Genomic DNA, 17,139 nt, shown 5'->3' with positions numbered 1-17,139 from the left:
CACTTTAAAAAGTGTCCCCTCCATGGAGTGACTCAGGTTGCCTGATGTTTTATTAGCCGACCTGCACAGAGATTTTGTTTCGTTTGTTCTAGTTCAGTTTTTCTGGTTAGTGAATTAGTTACTGACATTTCAAAATCAAGAGATGTTTTATAACAATCTGAATTTCTAGCTTCTCTTGCAAAGAGCAGAAGGTCTGGCTGTGGCTGCCTCCTGATGGCTGTGGGCCACAGCTAAAGGCAGCTGTCCTCACACCCAGCCTGCCCCTGACCCCACCTGCACTTTGGGCAGAACCGTGACCCGAGCCCGGGCTCTCCGGGCTTCCCGCTCCGTGCTGTTGATCAGACCACACTTCTCCAGTCAGCTTTCTGAAATGTGTAGGTGTCGGCAGTTCTTCCCCCAAAGCTCAGATGAGAGAGTTCCAGACATATTACCAGCCATGCCCGCAGCCTCCCAGGAGCACTGCGTATCTCTCTCCTGTGGGGAGCTGTGCAGGGTGTTTGGTCAGCGTTGAGGGGCCCCTTGCATGCGGTGTGCTTGATTCTTTTGAATTTTACTGTTTGTTTTCTACCAACAAAGGCAGTAGAGGGGAGTGGAGGTCTGGGGTGATCCAGACCAAGCTTGAAGTCCCAGCCGTGTGTTCTTGAGTGATTTCTAGAACCTCCTCTTCATGGGATGGGCGTGAGGTCTGAGGGAGAGAATGTTTACACGGCGTCTTGGTTTTCATTAAAGACTTACGTATTCATTTGTGACTAGTTTGAGGGGCTTTTGTCACAAGTTCGCCAGGTTTCTTTAAGCAATACAAAAGAGATGATTGTCTTTTAAGATGATGTCAAAGTAGTTGTCACTCTCATGTTACCAACAACGATATGACTTACGACAAGTTTCTTAATATCTGAGGACCTCAGTTTACTCATTAATCCAAAGGAAATGTCCACGCCCACTTCATAGGGGTGTTGGGAAAATTGAATGACAGCACAGAAGTCACAGGGGATTCATACAGAGTGGTTATACTTGAAAACAGTCTTCAAAATGTGTGTCTGTTTTTAACAGCATTTTTTAAAACAGCTTAGGGATGGGATTCCCAACGCGTGAGAATCACTCCTGAAGCTGGGAGCAGGCCAGGAGGGAGCCTGTCCGGTTTCTCTCTCCCCAAGGCACCTGCTCTGAAGCAGCCCCACCCCTAACATGTGTGGGGCCCAGGGCAAGTGTACCTATGAAGGCCTGGCTGCCATCTGTCTGAATATTTAAAGGTGATCAATCGGGCCAACAAATTGTTAAACCAAACAAGTTCTATCATTGTAACATTGTAACATTGTAACAAATTTACCTTCATCATGGACTGGAAGGCTAGGTCCGAAGTTAGGATTCTTGGACTTCTGTGCCAACATGTGACTGAGCAAGGAGTGTGGACCTCTAGATGCCTTTCTCCCCACCCCTGGCTCCATCTTCTACAGAGAGGGGCCTCCGTGCTTGTGTGGGGGCACCCTAACCTCCAAGCCAACTCTGTTCATATCCTCTTACAAACAGCAGCCTTTTGACCACTGCTGTGCCCACGAGGGCGCAAGTGGTTGTGTAGTTCTCCTGGAGAGACCAGATCTGGGGAAGAGGCCCCCAGGCTGTGGGAGCAGGCTCAGAGCCATCTGTTCTGGGGTCCCGAGTTCCTGGAGCATGGTCCTGAAGTTGGGGGAGGGGTTAGGCTCTGGGTGAGCACGGCCCCTTCACTTCAGGGTCTTCTTGTCCTGTGAAGAAGGGAGCAGTGGGAAAAGGCCCAGACAGACCCTTTAAAAGTGTGGCACCCAGTTTAAGGGCCCATCCTGCCTGTGGCTAAGGCCAGTGCTGCTCTGAGCCCTAGTGCTCTAAGGAGCACACTTTGTGAACTGGTAACTTCTTTTACAGCTTTTCAGATTTGTACTCTTGAGTCCTGTGGTTCTGGAAGTGCCCTTTCAACAGAGTTCAAAGTCCCAATTCCTAATCCCGGTATTAGAAATAAAAAGGATGTACCCTGGTGCCTAATGCTGGAGCTCTGGCTAGTTCTTTCTATTGATCACTGCGGACGCCGAGCCAGCAACAATTGGAGCCATCCTGGCCCCTGGCCAAGAGGATATACAAACTCCGAGCATGGCTCCTGCCAGGCCAGGTGTCCACGGCTTCTCATACAGACCCTTCTACACTTTCAGCCCTGGGTCTCTGCACTCTCTGGTGTCCTCAAGTCCAGAGTCTCCCCTCAGCCTGTGCAGAGATGGAGAGAGGTACAAGAACTGGGGGTTCACTGATTCTGCATACAGACTTTGCCCCAGTCGCCCTGTTGTCAGCGCCGTGCCTCACCTCTGTCTTCTGCAACACCTGGTGCTTTCACATTCTGAGTGGCTTGGGGGCCTACTGGACATGTTGGCTCACTTTTCCAGAATATCCCTCTCTGGGAGTTTAGGCTGTGCCCATCTCTGTGGCTGTCAGGAAACCCTACTTCATCTCTTTTTCGTCTGTAAGAAAATTGTTGAAATCTCTGGTCTGCTCATGTGTCTACAATTTTGTCCACTTGTGATTTAATACCCTTGGTTTTCCTTTTCTGTCTTTTTTGTGGAGTTTCACGAGGGAGAGGAGGAAAACATGAGTGGTCGGTTCACCGTGTTTAACGGAGGATTTAACTAGTACTGATCAAGTAGCAGGTGCTGATGGTCACTGAGGGCTTTCTCTACATCAGAGTGGCCTCAGATCCCTTCTCTGTGCATCATTTCTTTCCCTTCCTGGATTTCCTCAGAGCACCGGGGATTCACCACGCTGTCCAATCGGCTTCAAGCCACACTGGGTCAGTGAGTAGAAAAGCCCTAATTTCCTGGACAGCAGTTATTTTTACCTATTCTGCTGGTAGCCTGTATGTGTTCACAGGTTCCAGAGCCTAGAATTGAGTGCAGCCTCATAACCCCAGCGGGAGCTGGCTCTCTGATGATTTTAGAAATGTGGTCTGTGCTTTTTTTATTCCACATTAGGACCCCTGTGTTCTTGAACTTGCTCAACATAGTATAAAACAGAAAAATGGATGGATGCAATTTTTATTAATCTAATCTCCTTAATGAGTTCTGTGGTGAGTTAAACCCATTCATGGTTCTCACTGATATGGAAGAATGTGTGAACATTCATTTGTACAATTATGTGCTCAGTATTGTATTCCTATCTGTGTATAAGTCTTTAATTTGGGAAAAGCCCTCATCTTTTACATTAACATTGTCAACAATATGAAGAAGGGTTTTGAGTTTTAGAGAAGTAGCAGATCCTATATTTGAGAGCTTCTTGGGGGTAATTTTAAGAAGGGTGCGTTCAGACGAGAGTGTGTCCGGATGAGAGCACCACAGCTACTGAATTTGGGACTCTGAGGGGTGGTTCAAAAACCTGGTCATGTTTCTCAAAGAGGAGAGAAAACATAGGCGGATGAGGTATGGGTTTTAGTACCTAAGGTACTTTTATGGAAGAAAGACCCCACCTTCCATGTGACTCCTGTGGACAGACCTAAGACCAGTGGTACAAGTCAGTGGAGGGTGAGTGCTGACCGTGAGTCAGAACCTGACCATCTGAGCTGCCTCAGAGAGAGTGAGGCCCCCATCTCTGGGGGAGTTTAAGTGGAAGCTGTTTGACTCCATGGTGGAGTGGTTATAGGAGGGGGCCCAGCATCCAGCTTAGACATTCATCCTATGACTTTTATGCCTTCAGATTTGGAGTTTGATAGGAGCTATTATATTTATTTTGTCTTGTTGATTTCCATGCAAGAATTTTTGAACTGTTTCCAAAGATTCTTCCCAGAAGCCATTTCTGAATTGTGCATCCTTTCTCTTGCAGGAGAAAATGCAGAAGTTTCCATGGACGTTTCCCTGGCTTACCGTGATGATACGTTGGCTGAATGGACTGAAATGGCCCGTGAGAGAGTACCCCGGAAACTCAAATGTACCTTCACATCCCCCAAGGTAGGACACCTTCATGTCTAGGTTGATGGAGTTTTATTTGCTTTCCGGGTATGTGGGAAGATCTGCTCTACAATTAACAGACATGTTCCTTATTTCTTAGCATGCAGGACCCACAAATGTTGGTCATTATCTTTTGTCTCAGTAGAAAAAAAGGGCAATGTAGATATTTCATGTACCTGCAAAGGAGGCAAGAACAGAAGAAGGAATGTCTGTGTGAAGTGATGGAGTTGTTTCTCTGAAATACTTCCATAAAAATAAACTCTTTGTTCTTTGCTTAATAGTCGAAGGTGTCTGAAGAACGTTGCTAAGTTATTCTGAGGTGTGAGAATCTGTTCATGTTGGATCAGTGCTTGTGTCTGCCTCTGTGTTTCTTAGGCATCTCTTTGTTACCAAAGTTAATGTGCAGGTATGAAGACTAGAAGGCCCAGTGGACGTCACAGACAAAACAAGCACCTGAGGGAGGAAATCTGGTCTCATCTGAGACGTCAGTCTTCTAATCCATCTTTAAGACTCTCCCTCCTCTGCCTCTTCCAGAGGATTCGTTCCACCACCCATGGGAGGGAGGTTATTATCCTGCACTGAAAATAAGGAGACGTTTTCTTTTGGGCAAAGGCCTTAGATTCCTCATAGATGAAAATGCAGGGTTGACTCAGTGCCCCTCAGAGGACAGTGGGATTTGATGGTATAAGGACCAAATCAGAATTAGCTGGAGGCTCTTTTCAAATGCCAAGTGCTGCCCTCTCACGTGCCCCCCTGAGACTGGTATCCCCACCCCGACTTACCCACCCACCCTTGAAAGTCTCTGTGAAGGTGAAATGGAGCCGTGGTTACTGTTCCTCATGGCTGCTCTCCTCAAGTGTGGTGACGTGGAGCACCATCGGCTAGGTGACGTCTGATGTGCCTTCAGGGACAGAGATGGTCTCATTCTCTTTGTGTGAGGTGGAGGAGGCCACGCTGCACAGAAGCACATTCTTGATTGTGTGGTTTGTCACTTGACGTCTTCAGATCCGTTGCCCCTGAAGGATCTGGGCAGCTTCGTAGTGCCCACTCCGTCAATCGATTTAGTTCCTCTCCTCGCCTAGCGCTGGCCTCTCCTGACTTTGCTCTTGCCTATCACTGCAAAGTTAGGGTTCCCTGTGGAATGGTAAGAATGGCAATTGAAGCCTCTGAGGACCATGCTCCAGCCACTCCAGCCTACCCTGAAGAGGAGTAAGATGGAGGGCGGCAGGTTCACAATGTTAACGTTAGTTAAAAGTATAGATTTGGAGCAAAACAGACTTGGCTGCAATTCCAGGATGTATCACTGACTGACTGCATGGCCTTTGGCAAGCTTACTTAATCTGTCCGAGCTTCAGTTTCTCTTCTGCAAAATGGGACAATAATACCTGCCTTGGGAGTCTTTAACAGGACTAGAAGAGATAATGAATGTAAGCAGGGTGACCTTATCCTTGAACATCTAGTCTGGGATGTGTCTGAGAATGAAAGGCGATGTTAACCAGACGGGCCACCAGGATCTCAGGGGCGAACCACACACCCTACACATCAGCAACTATTGGGGCACCTGGAGTTTAAGTCTCTCTTCCCCAGGTTCCCTAAACAGGAGCTGCAGAGAGTGTGGTCTGAGGACCAGCAGCATCAGCGTCACCTGGGAGCTTGTAGGAAGTACACATTCTTAGGTAACACCCAAAACCTACTGAATCAGACTCTCAGAGGGTAGGACCAGGAATCTGTGTTTTAATAGGATTTCAATTCCTTCCCTTAAGCTTGATAAAGTTTGAGAGTCACTGCCATAGACCCTCTACTGAGAGTCAAATATAGCCCCCCCACAAAAGAAAGCCATCTGGAATTGTTTTGGGTAGGCCCTTAGGGGCAATCTGTGGGTGAAAATGAATGGTAGAGAGAAACTGGAGGTAGCAGGAGAGAGAAATAGCTAACTTTTTCAGATCTTTGTGTGCAATGGAGGAAATTAATTAAAACCTTTCTAGCTGTCGTTGCAGGTTGATTGCATCTTTCGGAGGTGAGACTGGTTGGATAGCTAAGCTAAAGTATATAAAGCTTTGGGATATGGAATTTCATCCTCAGAAAAGGGAAAAGTCATTTCTCACCTTACTTATACACTCGGAGGGCACCGAGAAGCAGAGTGAGGGGGAGGTCATTAAGGAGACTGCAACTGCTTCTTAATGATGGCGGCTTAATTATCTTTAGGATGTGTTGATTCCTTTCAAGAAAGATATTAAACCTTGAAAAGTGTGAAGGAAATGAATCATCAAATCTCTGCTTTTTGATTGCAGTGAGATTGCATCTTGAGTCTGAAGATTAAATGAGAAATTGCTTTAAAGCTTTTTAGTCCCTGGGGGATTGTGAAGTTAAAAAAAAAAAAAAGACAAGCTGCCACCTGCTGTAATTTGTCCTAATTAGCCAGTCTCATGCTGGAGTGGGGGAGGCTGAGAGGGATGGGGGAGAGGCAAGGGAGAGGGGTGAGTGTCTTTCTTCCTAAATGCCCTAAATACTGGCAGAGGCAGAACCTCGATGCGTGAGGAAAAGGCCCGACAGGATACAGTGAGTTTGTCTCTGAGACTCGTGGGCCAGTCAGGATCCCTGAATCCAGTGTGTCTAATTTGTTGAACTTGGACAGATTCATCCCATGGGGTGGTGGTGTTCCCCTCTCTGTAGGGGCAGGGAAGTGGAAGACACCCAGAGACCCATGATGGGGAATTAGAAGGAACTGCGGAGACCATCTTATTTAGCCCTCTTGTTTTATTTAGGAGGAAAGTGAGGCCAGATGAGGTGGGTGACCTTCCTGAGGTGCCCACAAGGGGCAAAGTCGGGACTAGAATCTGTCCCCTGGCTGGTCGTTCAGTTCCCTCCTTGTCACGGCACAGCGCCTGCCTTCGGGCAGGTCTGAGGCAACCTCAGTGTTTGCTTCCTGCTGTGCTCGAGCGCCCTCCTCCCCGTCAGAGCTGGAGGCTGGACTTGAAGGCCATGTCCTCAACCCCATGCTGCTATTATTTTTGGGACCTTGGGCAAGACGCATAATCAAGTCAGTGGCATTAGACTAAATAGGTTTTGTTCTCTTCCCCCTCAGACTCTCAATTTCTAGAAATAAAACAAGACCCTGACTGGAAACACATCAGAAAACCCTCCTCTTGCTGTTACCACAGAGGGTAATCAGCTTCCGCAGGGCAGCTTAATCTGCGGCTGAACTAGGTCCCATCACGTATTTTCAGGAGTTTCTGCAGAGCCTAAGACTAGCCCTGACTGTAAGGATAAGAGAGGAAGGAGCAGAGGGGAGAGAGAGACAATCTGGACAGGAAGAATCATCCAGCCTGCAGCTGAGGTTTGGAAAAGAAGCAGGATTCTTTCCACAGAAGAATTTTTTAAATCTCACAAGCCAAGTCTAATCTACTGGTAGTTCTGAAAAGAGCCCCTCAAACCTTAGAGGATGAAAAACTGTCATGATTGATTAGTAATGTCTGCCGTGGCTGGCGAAGGGAAGAGTGGAAGCGCATAAGCCAGATACATGCCTGCTCTCCCTCTGCTTTTGTCATGGATGTCTTTTGTCTCTATACAAAGACTCTCTGTTTACTGTACTCTGACCTCTGACTGACCAGTAAAGAACTCTCTAAGATCACAGAAGGGGCAGAGACCCTTCATACACTAGTTAGACTGTAGACTCCTTGTTATCTTCCTTCTGATTTCTCCACCAGACTTTTTACTCTGAAAATATACAAAAAAAGTGTGGAGGTCCTGAGAATTCAGGCTTAGGAACAGCAAATTAGATCTCCCCTATCACTTGATCAGGAGGTGTATACCAAGCAAACATTGAAGCTGGCATATAAACCCAACACTGGTAGCAGACACTCATCTCTTTTATCAGAGAAGAGTCCCTAGCTGCTAAAGCTCATGGCTGTACGTGCCCATATTTACCCCCTTCCCCTTCCCTCAACAGGGACTCATCGCCAGGAGTCCTGGTGAGGAAGAGCAGAATTTAGTGTTCAAAAGCAACCTGTGCCCCTACTCTCCAGTCTCCTACCACCATGCTCTGAGCGGTACCTCTTCAGTCACTGGACAGGAAGTCTAAGAGACTTTTCTAGAAACTGTGCTAAATTTTCATTTAATTAAAATTTCTGGGGGCTGGCCCAGTGTCATAGTGGTTAAGTTCACACGCTCCACTTCAGCAGCCCGGGGTTCACAGGTTCGGATCCCAGGCGTGGACGCACGCCTGCTTATCAAGCCATGCTGTGGCAGGCATCCCACATATAAAACAGAGGAGGATTGGCACAGATGTTAGCTCAGGGCCAATCTTCCTCACCAAAAAAAATAAATAAAAATAAATTTCTGCTCCCTTCTGCCATCTTGCTTCTTGGTCAGTTAGGAAGCTTTGTAGGCAGAAAATTCTGAGTGGGTGTCTCTAACAAACTAATCCCATCGTTACCTTTCATCCCTTTCTGTCTGCCCCAAATTCCAAGGACTCCTTGAGTTGCTTCTTTTTCTACTAGATCAATAAAAAGAAGATATTTTCAGCTTCTTGTAGTTTCTCCTGCAGGCCAAAACCATGAAAAGAATTAGCCATCATCCAAGAGTGTGATGAATATTAGCAAGGGCTTCCTCCTGAACATTTCAGAAGTTGACTGTTCCACTGAGCCCTAGAGGTCTCCAATGATATGCTGCAAATAAAAAGCTCTTATTGCCCTGGGAGACCAGATTAGTTTGAGGCGAAGCTCAAACGAGGATTGAAAAGCTGAGAAAGGTATTAAGAGAAGACATTTCCACGTTTTACCAAAGATTTCTGGTTCTACCTGAAATGTGGCTGGTTTGCGTGGGGAAGGGGCTGGCAGCAGCTGGTGGGCACCGCAGCTCCAGTGTGGCCTGTTGTCTGTGCCTCTAAAGTACACTTTTAAGCATTTGCTTTTTAGAATTGGTGATATGAAGCAAAGGTGAGACAATTCAGACAGAGTCTATTGGAAACAGTGCCCCTACCTCAAACATCTTCTCTTCTTCCAGACCCCAGAGCATGAGGGCCGTTACTATGAGTGTGATGTCCTTCCTTTCATGGAAATTGGGTCTGTGGCTCATAAGTACTACCTTCTAAACATCCGGCTGCCTGTGAATGAGAAGAAGAAAATCAACGTTGGGATTGGGGAGATAAAGGATATTCGGCTGGTGGTGAGTGAATCTAATTGATCCAGGAACCCTGTGACTTTAGAGCACTTGCTAAGAACCCTGGTCCTTGAGCACATGCATTGGAAGGGAACTCCATCTCACTCTGGGTGTCTCTGTGCCTCAATTGTCTCATCTGAGAAATAGGAATAATAACATACTCATGACGACTGACATCATAAATTTGTGTGAGAGATTACAGAAATGGAAAATGGTGTAATTACTGTGCCCATTTAAGATTTGATTGTAATGACCATGATTGCATAATGAATAACACCAAGAAAAGAATAATTTTTTTTTACATGTTTCACTTTGCAAGCACAAATGTCAAAGGGAGCAGTGGTGTTTCAGTTTCTTTCCATTTTATTTGTTTAAAAGGGGAAAAATGAGGACATGGAGTAAGGAGACCATTTTCTTTAATCCCCCAAAAAAAATCACACAAGAAATATATATTTATTGTAGAAAATTAGGAAGCACAAGTAAACACACAGAAGAACATAAAAATTACCTGTCATATCCTAGAGAAATAACCACTGTTGAGGTTTTGATTCTAGATTTTTTTCTATACATATTTACATGTATAATCCTTTACTTACGAAAAACGGGATCTTAATTGACGCTTCTGTTCCCTGCTTTTTTCATTTAATGGTATATTTTGAATATAATGTATATATACTTTGTAATACTGGTTAGATTCCACTGCATAGATTTAGCTTAACACATTTTACCAATCTCAACCTTTTGGGAATCTAAGATGTCTGCCATTTTTCAATGAAAACCTTACAGAAAGATCGTTGATCGTGTTCTCAATCATTCCCTTAGTATGGAGTGGGTCCATTTTATGCCTTTTGATTTATTTTTCTGCACTGCCTGAGGAGGGGCTGGGGGGAGTGTGAGCACAGCACATGCTGTGAACGTGAAAGCTCTTGATCTTGAAAGTTCAGCAGATAAGGTCCCCCTCACCTCTCTCCAAAATGCATTGGCTGGTAGAAAATAACACTTAAGATATATTCACCCTCAAAATTATGATTGGTCTCTGTCTAGGGAATCCACCAAAATGGAGGCTTCACCAAGGTGTGGTTTGCCATGAAGACCTTCCTCACGCCCAGCATCTTCATCATTATGGTGTGGTATTGGAGGAGGATCACCATGATGTCCCGACCCCCAGTCCTTCTGGAAAAGTAAGAGCTGATCTCAGAGCACTCTTAAGGAACACCGGCATTGCGTGATCTACCTGCTGTGGTCCTGGTTTTGCTGGGGTCTAGTTCGAGTGGTCAGTGTGCTCCTTGGGCTGGGGATTTAACCAGGAATCATCCTGGACTCTTTTTTCTCCTTCAGCTTTCACATCAAATTATCACTAAATCCTGGGGGTTCTGCCTCGCTCTCATGTCTGGCTCTCTCCTCTGTCTTTGCTCTTCATTCCCATGGTCTGAATCAGATACTTCTCTGGACAAGCCACCTTGCTCCTAACTGAGCCCAACCCCTCTCACCTCCAGAAGGACAGTGCTCCTGTAGATATATCCCCTTTCTCTCCCCTGTTATTGCCTTTTCTCTTTTTACTGGATTACTCCCATTAATACATAAACACGCCATACTATCTCCCATTCTTAAACAAAACTCTTCCTTTTCCCACTTCCCCCTGAAGCTACCACACTATTTTTCTGCTCTGCTTCACAACAAAACTCCTCAGAAAACTTGTCCATATAGTCTCTCCTCCTGTTCTTTCTTGAGCCCGTTTCACTCCCCTTGTGACTGCTCTCGACCGGGTCACCAGTGGCTTCCACACTCCAGACCCAGTGGTCGTTTCTCAGTCCTCACTTCTCTTGACTCGTCACCAGCGTTTCGCGTCTTGGATCACTCCGTTTTTCTTCACGGAGCCTCCTCCCCCTTTCTCATGGTTATCCTCCTCCTTCACTGACCGTCACTCAGTCTCCATTGCTGTTTCAACCATCTTTCCAACCTCTTACACTTGGGAGCCAGGCTCAATCTCTGGACCTCTTCTCTTCACTGGCTGCACTTACTCACCAGCTGATCTCATCTACTCTCGTGGTCTTAAAAATCATCTACACTCTGAAGACTCTTAATTTATGTCCTCAACTTCAGCCTTTCCCAACTCTAGACCCACATATTCCAGCTGTTTACTTAACATCTTCACTTGCACAGAAATGTAGCCCGTACAAAGAGCAATGCTAGGTTCCCTCCCACGTCAAACTCACTCCTCTCCCGGGCGTTCCCATCTTAGGAAACGGCGGCTCTGTCCGTTCAACTGCTCAGACTACACGTGTAGGCATCATCGTTTACTTCTCTTTTTTTCACACCCTCATCCATCCCACCAGGAAATCTCACCATTTCCATTGCTACCCCCAAATCTAACTCACCATCATTTCTCATTTCTCACCTGGATTATTGGAAATAGCCTCTCAACGGCTCTCCATGCGTCCACCTTGCATCCACCGTTTTCCTTCCTATGGTCTATTCACACAGCAGCCAGAGTGGTCCCTGTTAAGTGTAAGTCAGGTCATGTCACTCCTCTGCTCACGGCTCTCTTGGCTTTTCATTTCCTTTGCCCTGGCATATAAAACCCTCGATGATCTGGACCCCGGCCACCTCTGATTTCATCTCCTGTCCTCTCCACCACCCGCCATCCCCCTTGATGGTGTTCAGACATGCCTGGCATGCTCTCATCTCAGGGCCTTTGCACTTGCTGTTCTCTTTGTCTGAAATACTCTTTCCCAGGTGTCTCTGTGCTCAAGTTCTTTTTTCCTTCAGGCCCTGCTGTAATGTCTCATCTTAGAGGCTTTTTCCTGTCCACCTTATATAAAATAGCACCCCATTGCTCTCCATTCTCTTACCGTGCTTTCTTTTTCTTCATAATAAATAAATTTATTTATTATCTCTCCTCACCCCGTCTGAATGCAAGCATCGCTAGAGCAGGATCCTTGCTGCTCTGTTTACTGCTAGAGCCCCAGCATCTAGATTAGTGACTGGCACATAGTAGGAGCTCAGTAAATGGAAATTTGTGGAGTGAAGGAAGGAATGAATCGTGTCACTCCATTGTTTAACCTTCTTGTGGGATCCTTAGTCGCTTCAAGGTAAATTTCAGCTTCTTGAGGTATGCAGGTCTCTTCCCGAGCTCGGCCTTTCTTACTTCTCTGATATCATGTCCTTTCGTTTCCTCATGCGTGCTCCATGCAGATCCCCAAATGCTTCAGGCTGTTCTGGGCTTCTGTGCCTCCATCTAGGCTCTTCCCTTTGCCTGGAGTGCCCTTCCATCTCCCTAACCTTGACTCAGCTCAGCTCAGTTTCTGTGTGTCAAAGTTAGCAGTCCCGTAGCAACCTGTGTGCACTCCTGTCCCATTGCTCATGACACTTGATCTGGCCCAGCCGCTGACCATGTATCCACGAGTGACAGAACTGGGCCTGTCCATTTAGGTGTCTGCGGCCCTAACGAAACGCCTGGGATGTGATCCGTGCTTAATAAACATGTATATTTCATGTGTGTGAGTGAAAGTATGAATAAATCAGTGATAAAATGAATGGTATTTTGATAGAGAAGTGGCAATTAATAGTGTGATAGGGAAAAGGAAATTAAAAACAAGACTAAAAGAATTTATATTTCATACTGTTCGGAGTCATTTATTATTGAAATAAATGTGCTTATGTAATTCGTAGTTGCTGAGGATATCATAATAATAATGAGTGTCCTTAATGATCAGGTTAATGATAACCTGAAGAGGTGAGAGGGGATAATTATATTCAGTGAGGTCTGTTTAAGAAGGCAAGGGAGGGTGAAAACATTGTGGGAAGCTCTTAATCTGAGGTGGTTTAAAGTTCAGAGCACTGAGGGGGTTAGGTCTAATTATATAGAAAGGTTAATTCCTTCTTTCTGCAGTGGTGCCAACAAAGTAAGACATTTTGTGTCTCTGTGTGGAAACCCATGATGAGAGCTAAGAAACTGACCATACTGCTCCAGTCCCAGTTTGTAACATCTCGGTTCCCAAAACTGGGTTCTGGTTTTTGAAAATCTGCCTTCCAGTTGAATAATGTGGTTTTCCTGATATTTTCTCACCATCAGAGTCATCTTTGCCCTTGGGATTTCCATGACTTTTATCAACATCCCAGTGGAATGGTTTTCCATTGGGTTTGACTGGACCTGGATGCTGCTGTTTGGTGATATCCGACAGGGCATCTTCTATGCAATGCTTCTCTCCTTCTGGATCATCTTCTGTGGCGAGCACATGATGGTAAAAGCCCCCTGGGGAAGGGATGCTGGGCGAGGCAGAATAAACTAGGAGTGAGCTCTGGACTCAGACCCTTGGTTCAAATTCCTGCTTCGTCACTTACTAACCAGCTGAGTGGCCTTGGGCAAGTGACTTGTTGCTCTGAATCTCAGCTTCTCCGCCTATAAAATGGGATTTAAAGACTAATGTATAGGGTTTTTGTGAGATTTAAATGTGAGTAACATGCTTAGCAGAAAGTAAACACACCAGTGTTAATGATTATCATTATTTCTTGCCCTTCGGCTTCAGCTCTGCTTGTCCCCAGGACCAAGGTAACCACCAGGGAATGTGTGCCCGGCTCTTTCCAGCTAACGATCTGTCCAGGTGGCCTAGTAACTCCTATTCCCCTGAAACACTGACCTCCCTGGTCTCAGTTTGCACAGACACCAAATCATATTTCCAGAGGGACTGAGGTACCATGGATGAAAATAAGAGTGGTGCCCTCGTTGTGCTGTGGCTAAGATGATATGCCAGCTGGAGCTTGGGCCTCATGTCAGGCACATGTGCTTGGTGGTTGAGTAGACTGTTTTTAAATTCCATTATGATTTGATCATTGCTTCTGAAGCCTTGCAGCCCTTCCAGGAGAGAGTGAGAGGAGAAAGCAGCCTTTGCTTGTCATGGGGTGGGCATGAGGGGTCCTCCAGCAGTGACGCACTGAGAATGAGCCCTCTGCTGCAGGGACTGGGAGTGGAGGGGACTCAGCTACAGCAGCAGGACAGCTAGCCCAGTGATTGCTCAGTGTGAGCTGGTGTGTACTGTCTTGTCTGGGTCCCAGCCTGGAAGCTAAGATCCGTCTTTTACTTTCCCCATTTTCTTACTTTACATTCCTTCATTTTCTGTCTCTTAGTGTCTTTGTATATGTATCAAGAGGTACCATTTTGTTTTTAATGCAGATAAGGGGAACATACATCTGTTTTCCTAACCATAAGAGACCTCTTACACTGTACATATTTTAATGCCTTAGAGTCCTCATTTTGTCCTGTGGGGACCACCCCACCTTAACAAACAGAAGTGATAAGTCTCATAGGGATTTAATTCTGAATGAGGTATTTTGTGGACCACGAAACTTGCATGGCCTAGGGTACAAGGCCTTTCCTGGTGTTCCCACAGCATCCTGTCCTTATTACTGTGAGAGCCCTTAGAGATGGGCCCACAAAAGTGAGCTCCTTAGGAACAGATTTGGGTCTTCCTCATTCTTGGAGCCTGGAGTTGAGCACGATGCTTGATACACAACAGGTGGTCAGCAAGGAGTGTCTGAATGGCTGACTCGCCTATAGAATGGCTTTGCTCTCCCTGTGTTTATCTCATTTCTCAATTTGATTTTCCTCAGGATCAGCATGAACGGAATCACATAGCAGGGTATTGGAAGCAAGTCGGACCAATTGCTGTTGGCTCTTTCTGCCTCTTCATATTTGACATGTGTGAGAGGTGAGCAGGTGCCGGTGGGACTCTGGGCGGAAATATGCGTCACCATATCTACTCCCAGCTCTTTAGGAGGAGGATTCAAAAAGGAGAAGGGTGGTCGGGAGCCCGTGGGCTGAAAGCATTGGACATGGTGACATCCTCAGATAAGGACTGGAATTAAATCAAAGACTAAGCTCATTATAGATGCAAAATATTAGGGCTGATCGTATTCTTCAAACTCCATATCTCTTGAAGTCCTTTGTGACTTTTCTTAGTCTAGATAGAGCCCCCACTCCTCCAGTTAAAATGCTAAGAACATGTAAAAAGGAAAGTTCCCCTTTGCCTATGTATTGTGTCTTGCCTTTCCATCTTGTTTCTCTTTGCAGAGGCGTACAACTCACGAATCCCTTCTACAGTATCTGGACTACAGATGTTGGAACAGAGCTGGCTGTATCCTTCCGTGATGGGCTCAGGGTTTTATTTCTTCCCATAGCCACCCTGTCCCCAAGATCATTTTCTAAGTCGTGCTCATGTTCTCCATATGTGCTCAGCCAGAGCTTTGATCCTTAGACCAATGATAACAGCAGAACTAAGGCAAATAATGAGAGAATTAATCCTTGCTTTCAAGACCGGGTGAGAGCAGGCAAAGCGAGGAGGCTGCAGCGCGTCCCCATGGCAGAGGGATCAGAGTTGCAGGTCTTTCCGCAGCCTTTCTGAATTATCTGTTCTACACTTGTTTACCGCAAACTGACGCATGACTCGCTTTTCTCTGGAGCCACGGAGATTCATCTCCTGGCCCCTGGGGGAGAGCCTGTTTCTGAAGCGAGACTTCTTACAGTGACCTTGGTGTGCTGGCGTACCATGCTGCTGCTATTCATTTCTGAGACCAAGTGGAGATAAGGATAAGGTGATTAGTTCCAGAGGAGTCGCTGAGGCCTCTGGTTGGTTGGCATAAACTCTGTCTGAGTCATCTTCGTGAAGCAGAAGTGACAGTCTTAGCTTATCCCTTTAGGATGCTGGATTTAAATGTTTTATCTTCCTGAATACGTTATGTGCTTTGGGAGAAAAAGCCTCTCCTCTGGAATGGAGAGAAAGGCTTGAGTTGTATTCTTTCTTGATGGGTAATGTCTTGTCCTGTGCTTGATGGATGGTATCTTTGTCTGGCCGTGATGTGTCTTCTTAGTGTCCCAAGAACTTTGTGAGCACACAAAATCAGTAGTATCATTACCTTAGAGGTGAGGAGTTGGGCTCCCCTCTCCCCATCTCTCACCGAAAAATGTTAGCTGCCCAACATGGGGAATATTTATAACGTTAAGTCTACCGCAGCCCTTTCGTTCTGCAGATACGATGGAGGTCCAGGGAGGCACACCCGGTTTCAAGTCCTGCAGCAAATAACTATACTCCCTTCATTCCAGAGTACTGTTGGTTTTAGGAAAGGAGGAGAAACTGCATTAAATACATTATTTTATGAAATATATGTGCTGAATTCACACTTGTTAAAATCTTGTAAAATATGCAACTTGGGGCAGAGTTGTAGCAGAAAGGAATGGAGTCGGGTCGCCTGCCTCCCAGGCCGGCTCCTTCTACCCCATGCGTTGTTCTCACACTGAGCTTTCAAGATAGGTCTCCGAGGCCCCTGGTGGGTCTCAAAGTATGTTGGCCACCACCACCACTCCCACGCTGGCCACCTGTCCTTCTGCTCCCTGTTCCATTTGACAAAACTTTTCTTGTGGCTACAGAAGATTGCAAACAGAACTCCCTCCCTGGTTTTGCTTCAGGACCTTCGATCCCCAGAAACTCAGCGTTCCTTGCAGCTGCTGCTGCACCCACCCCCCTCTGTCCCTCCCGATTCCGGGGTGTCTCCGTCTCCTTCTCATAGAAGTCCAGGAACTAGCCCAGTGGGTCCCAAACGTGGTTATACTGGGTTTCCTAGCCCTTGGAGAATGTGAGTCCGTATATCTGCAGTGGGACCTCGGCACCTGTATTTTAACCCTTCTGGTGATTTTAATGCAGCTTTCTACTTGATGAGTATTTTGCAACCAATATCCAATATTTTAATGCTTTTCAAATTTATTGTGCATATGAATCTCCTGAGGACTTGGTTAAAAGGACGATTCTGATTCGGTAGGTCTAGGGGCCCTAGAGTCTGCATTTCTAACACACAAGGCTCTGTTCCTCTTCTTACTTGGCTTAGAAAGCAATTTGGCATATTCCTCTCCGTGGTACTTTTGTGTCAGAAAACCTCTCTAGCACTGGGATTAGAATGACCGGTTTTAATATTTTATCCCCCTGAAAATTGCCCAAATACTTGGAGACAAAGAGTATTGCCGACAGAACTG

At 46.1% G+C, this 17,139-nt stretch overlaps 1 protein-coding gene across 3 annotated transcripts in view; it reads left to right on the top strand.

Annotated features, from left to right (window-relative positions):
- Positions 1-17,139, top strand: part of WLS (Wnt ligand secretion mediator) — a 91,379-nt gene that overhangs the window by 54,550 nt on the left and 19,690 nt on the right. For all 3 annotated transcript variants that reach the window (XM_058538273.1, XM_058538271.1, XM_058538272.1), the window contains 6 exons: positions 3,832-3,956; positions 8,961-9,122; positions 10,161-10,297; positions 13,192-13,360; positions 14,727-14,824; positions 15,187-15,250. In XM_058538273.1, coding sequence (XP_058394256.1) covers positions 3,832-3,956; positions 8,961-9,122; positions 10,161-10,297; positions 13,192-13,360; positions 14,727-14,824; positions 15,187-15,250 — 755 coding nt within the window. The remainder of the gene's footprint in view (positions 1-3,831; positions 3,957-8,960; positions 9,123-10,160; positions 10,298-13,191; positions 13,361-14,726; positions 14,825-15,186; positions 15,251-17,139) is intronic.

The sequence above is a fragment of the Diceros bicornis genome, chromosome 4 (genome assembly GCF_020826845.1).
Source record: "Diceros bicornis minor isolate mBicDic1 chromosome 4, mDicBic1.mat.cur, whole genome shotgun sequence".
Taxonomy (NCBI): domain Eukaryota; kingdom Metazoa; phylum Chordata; class Mammalia; order Perissodactyla; family Rhinocerotidae; genus Diceros; species Diceros bicornis.
Note: the sequence above shows the minus strand (reverse complement) of the source record. Positions and strands in the feature narration are given on the sequence as shown.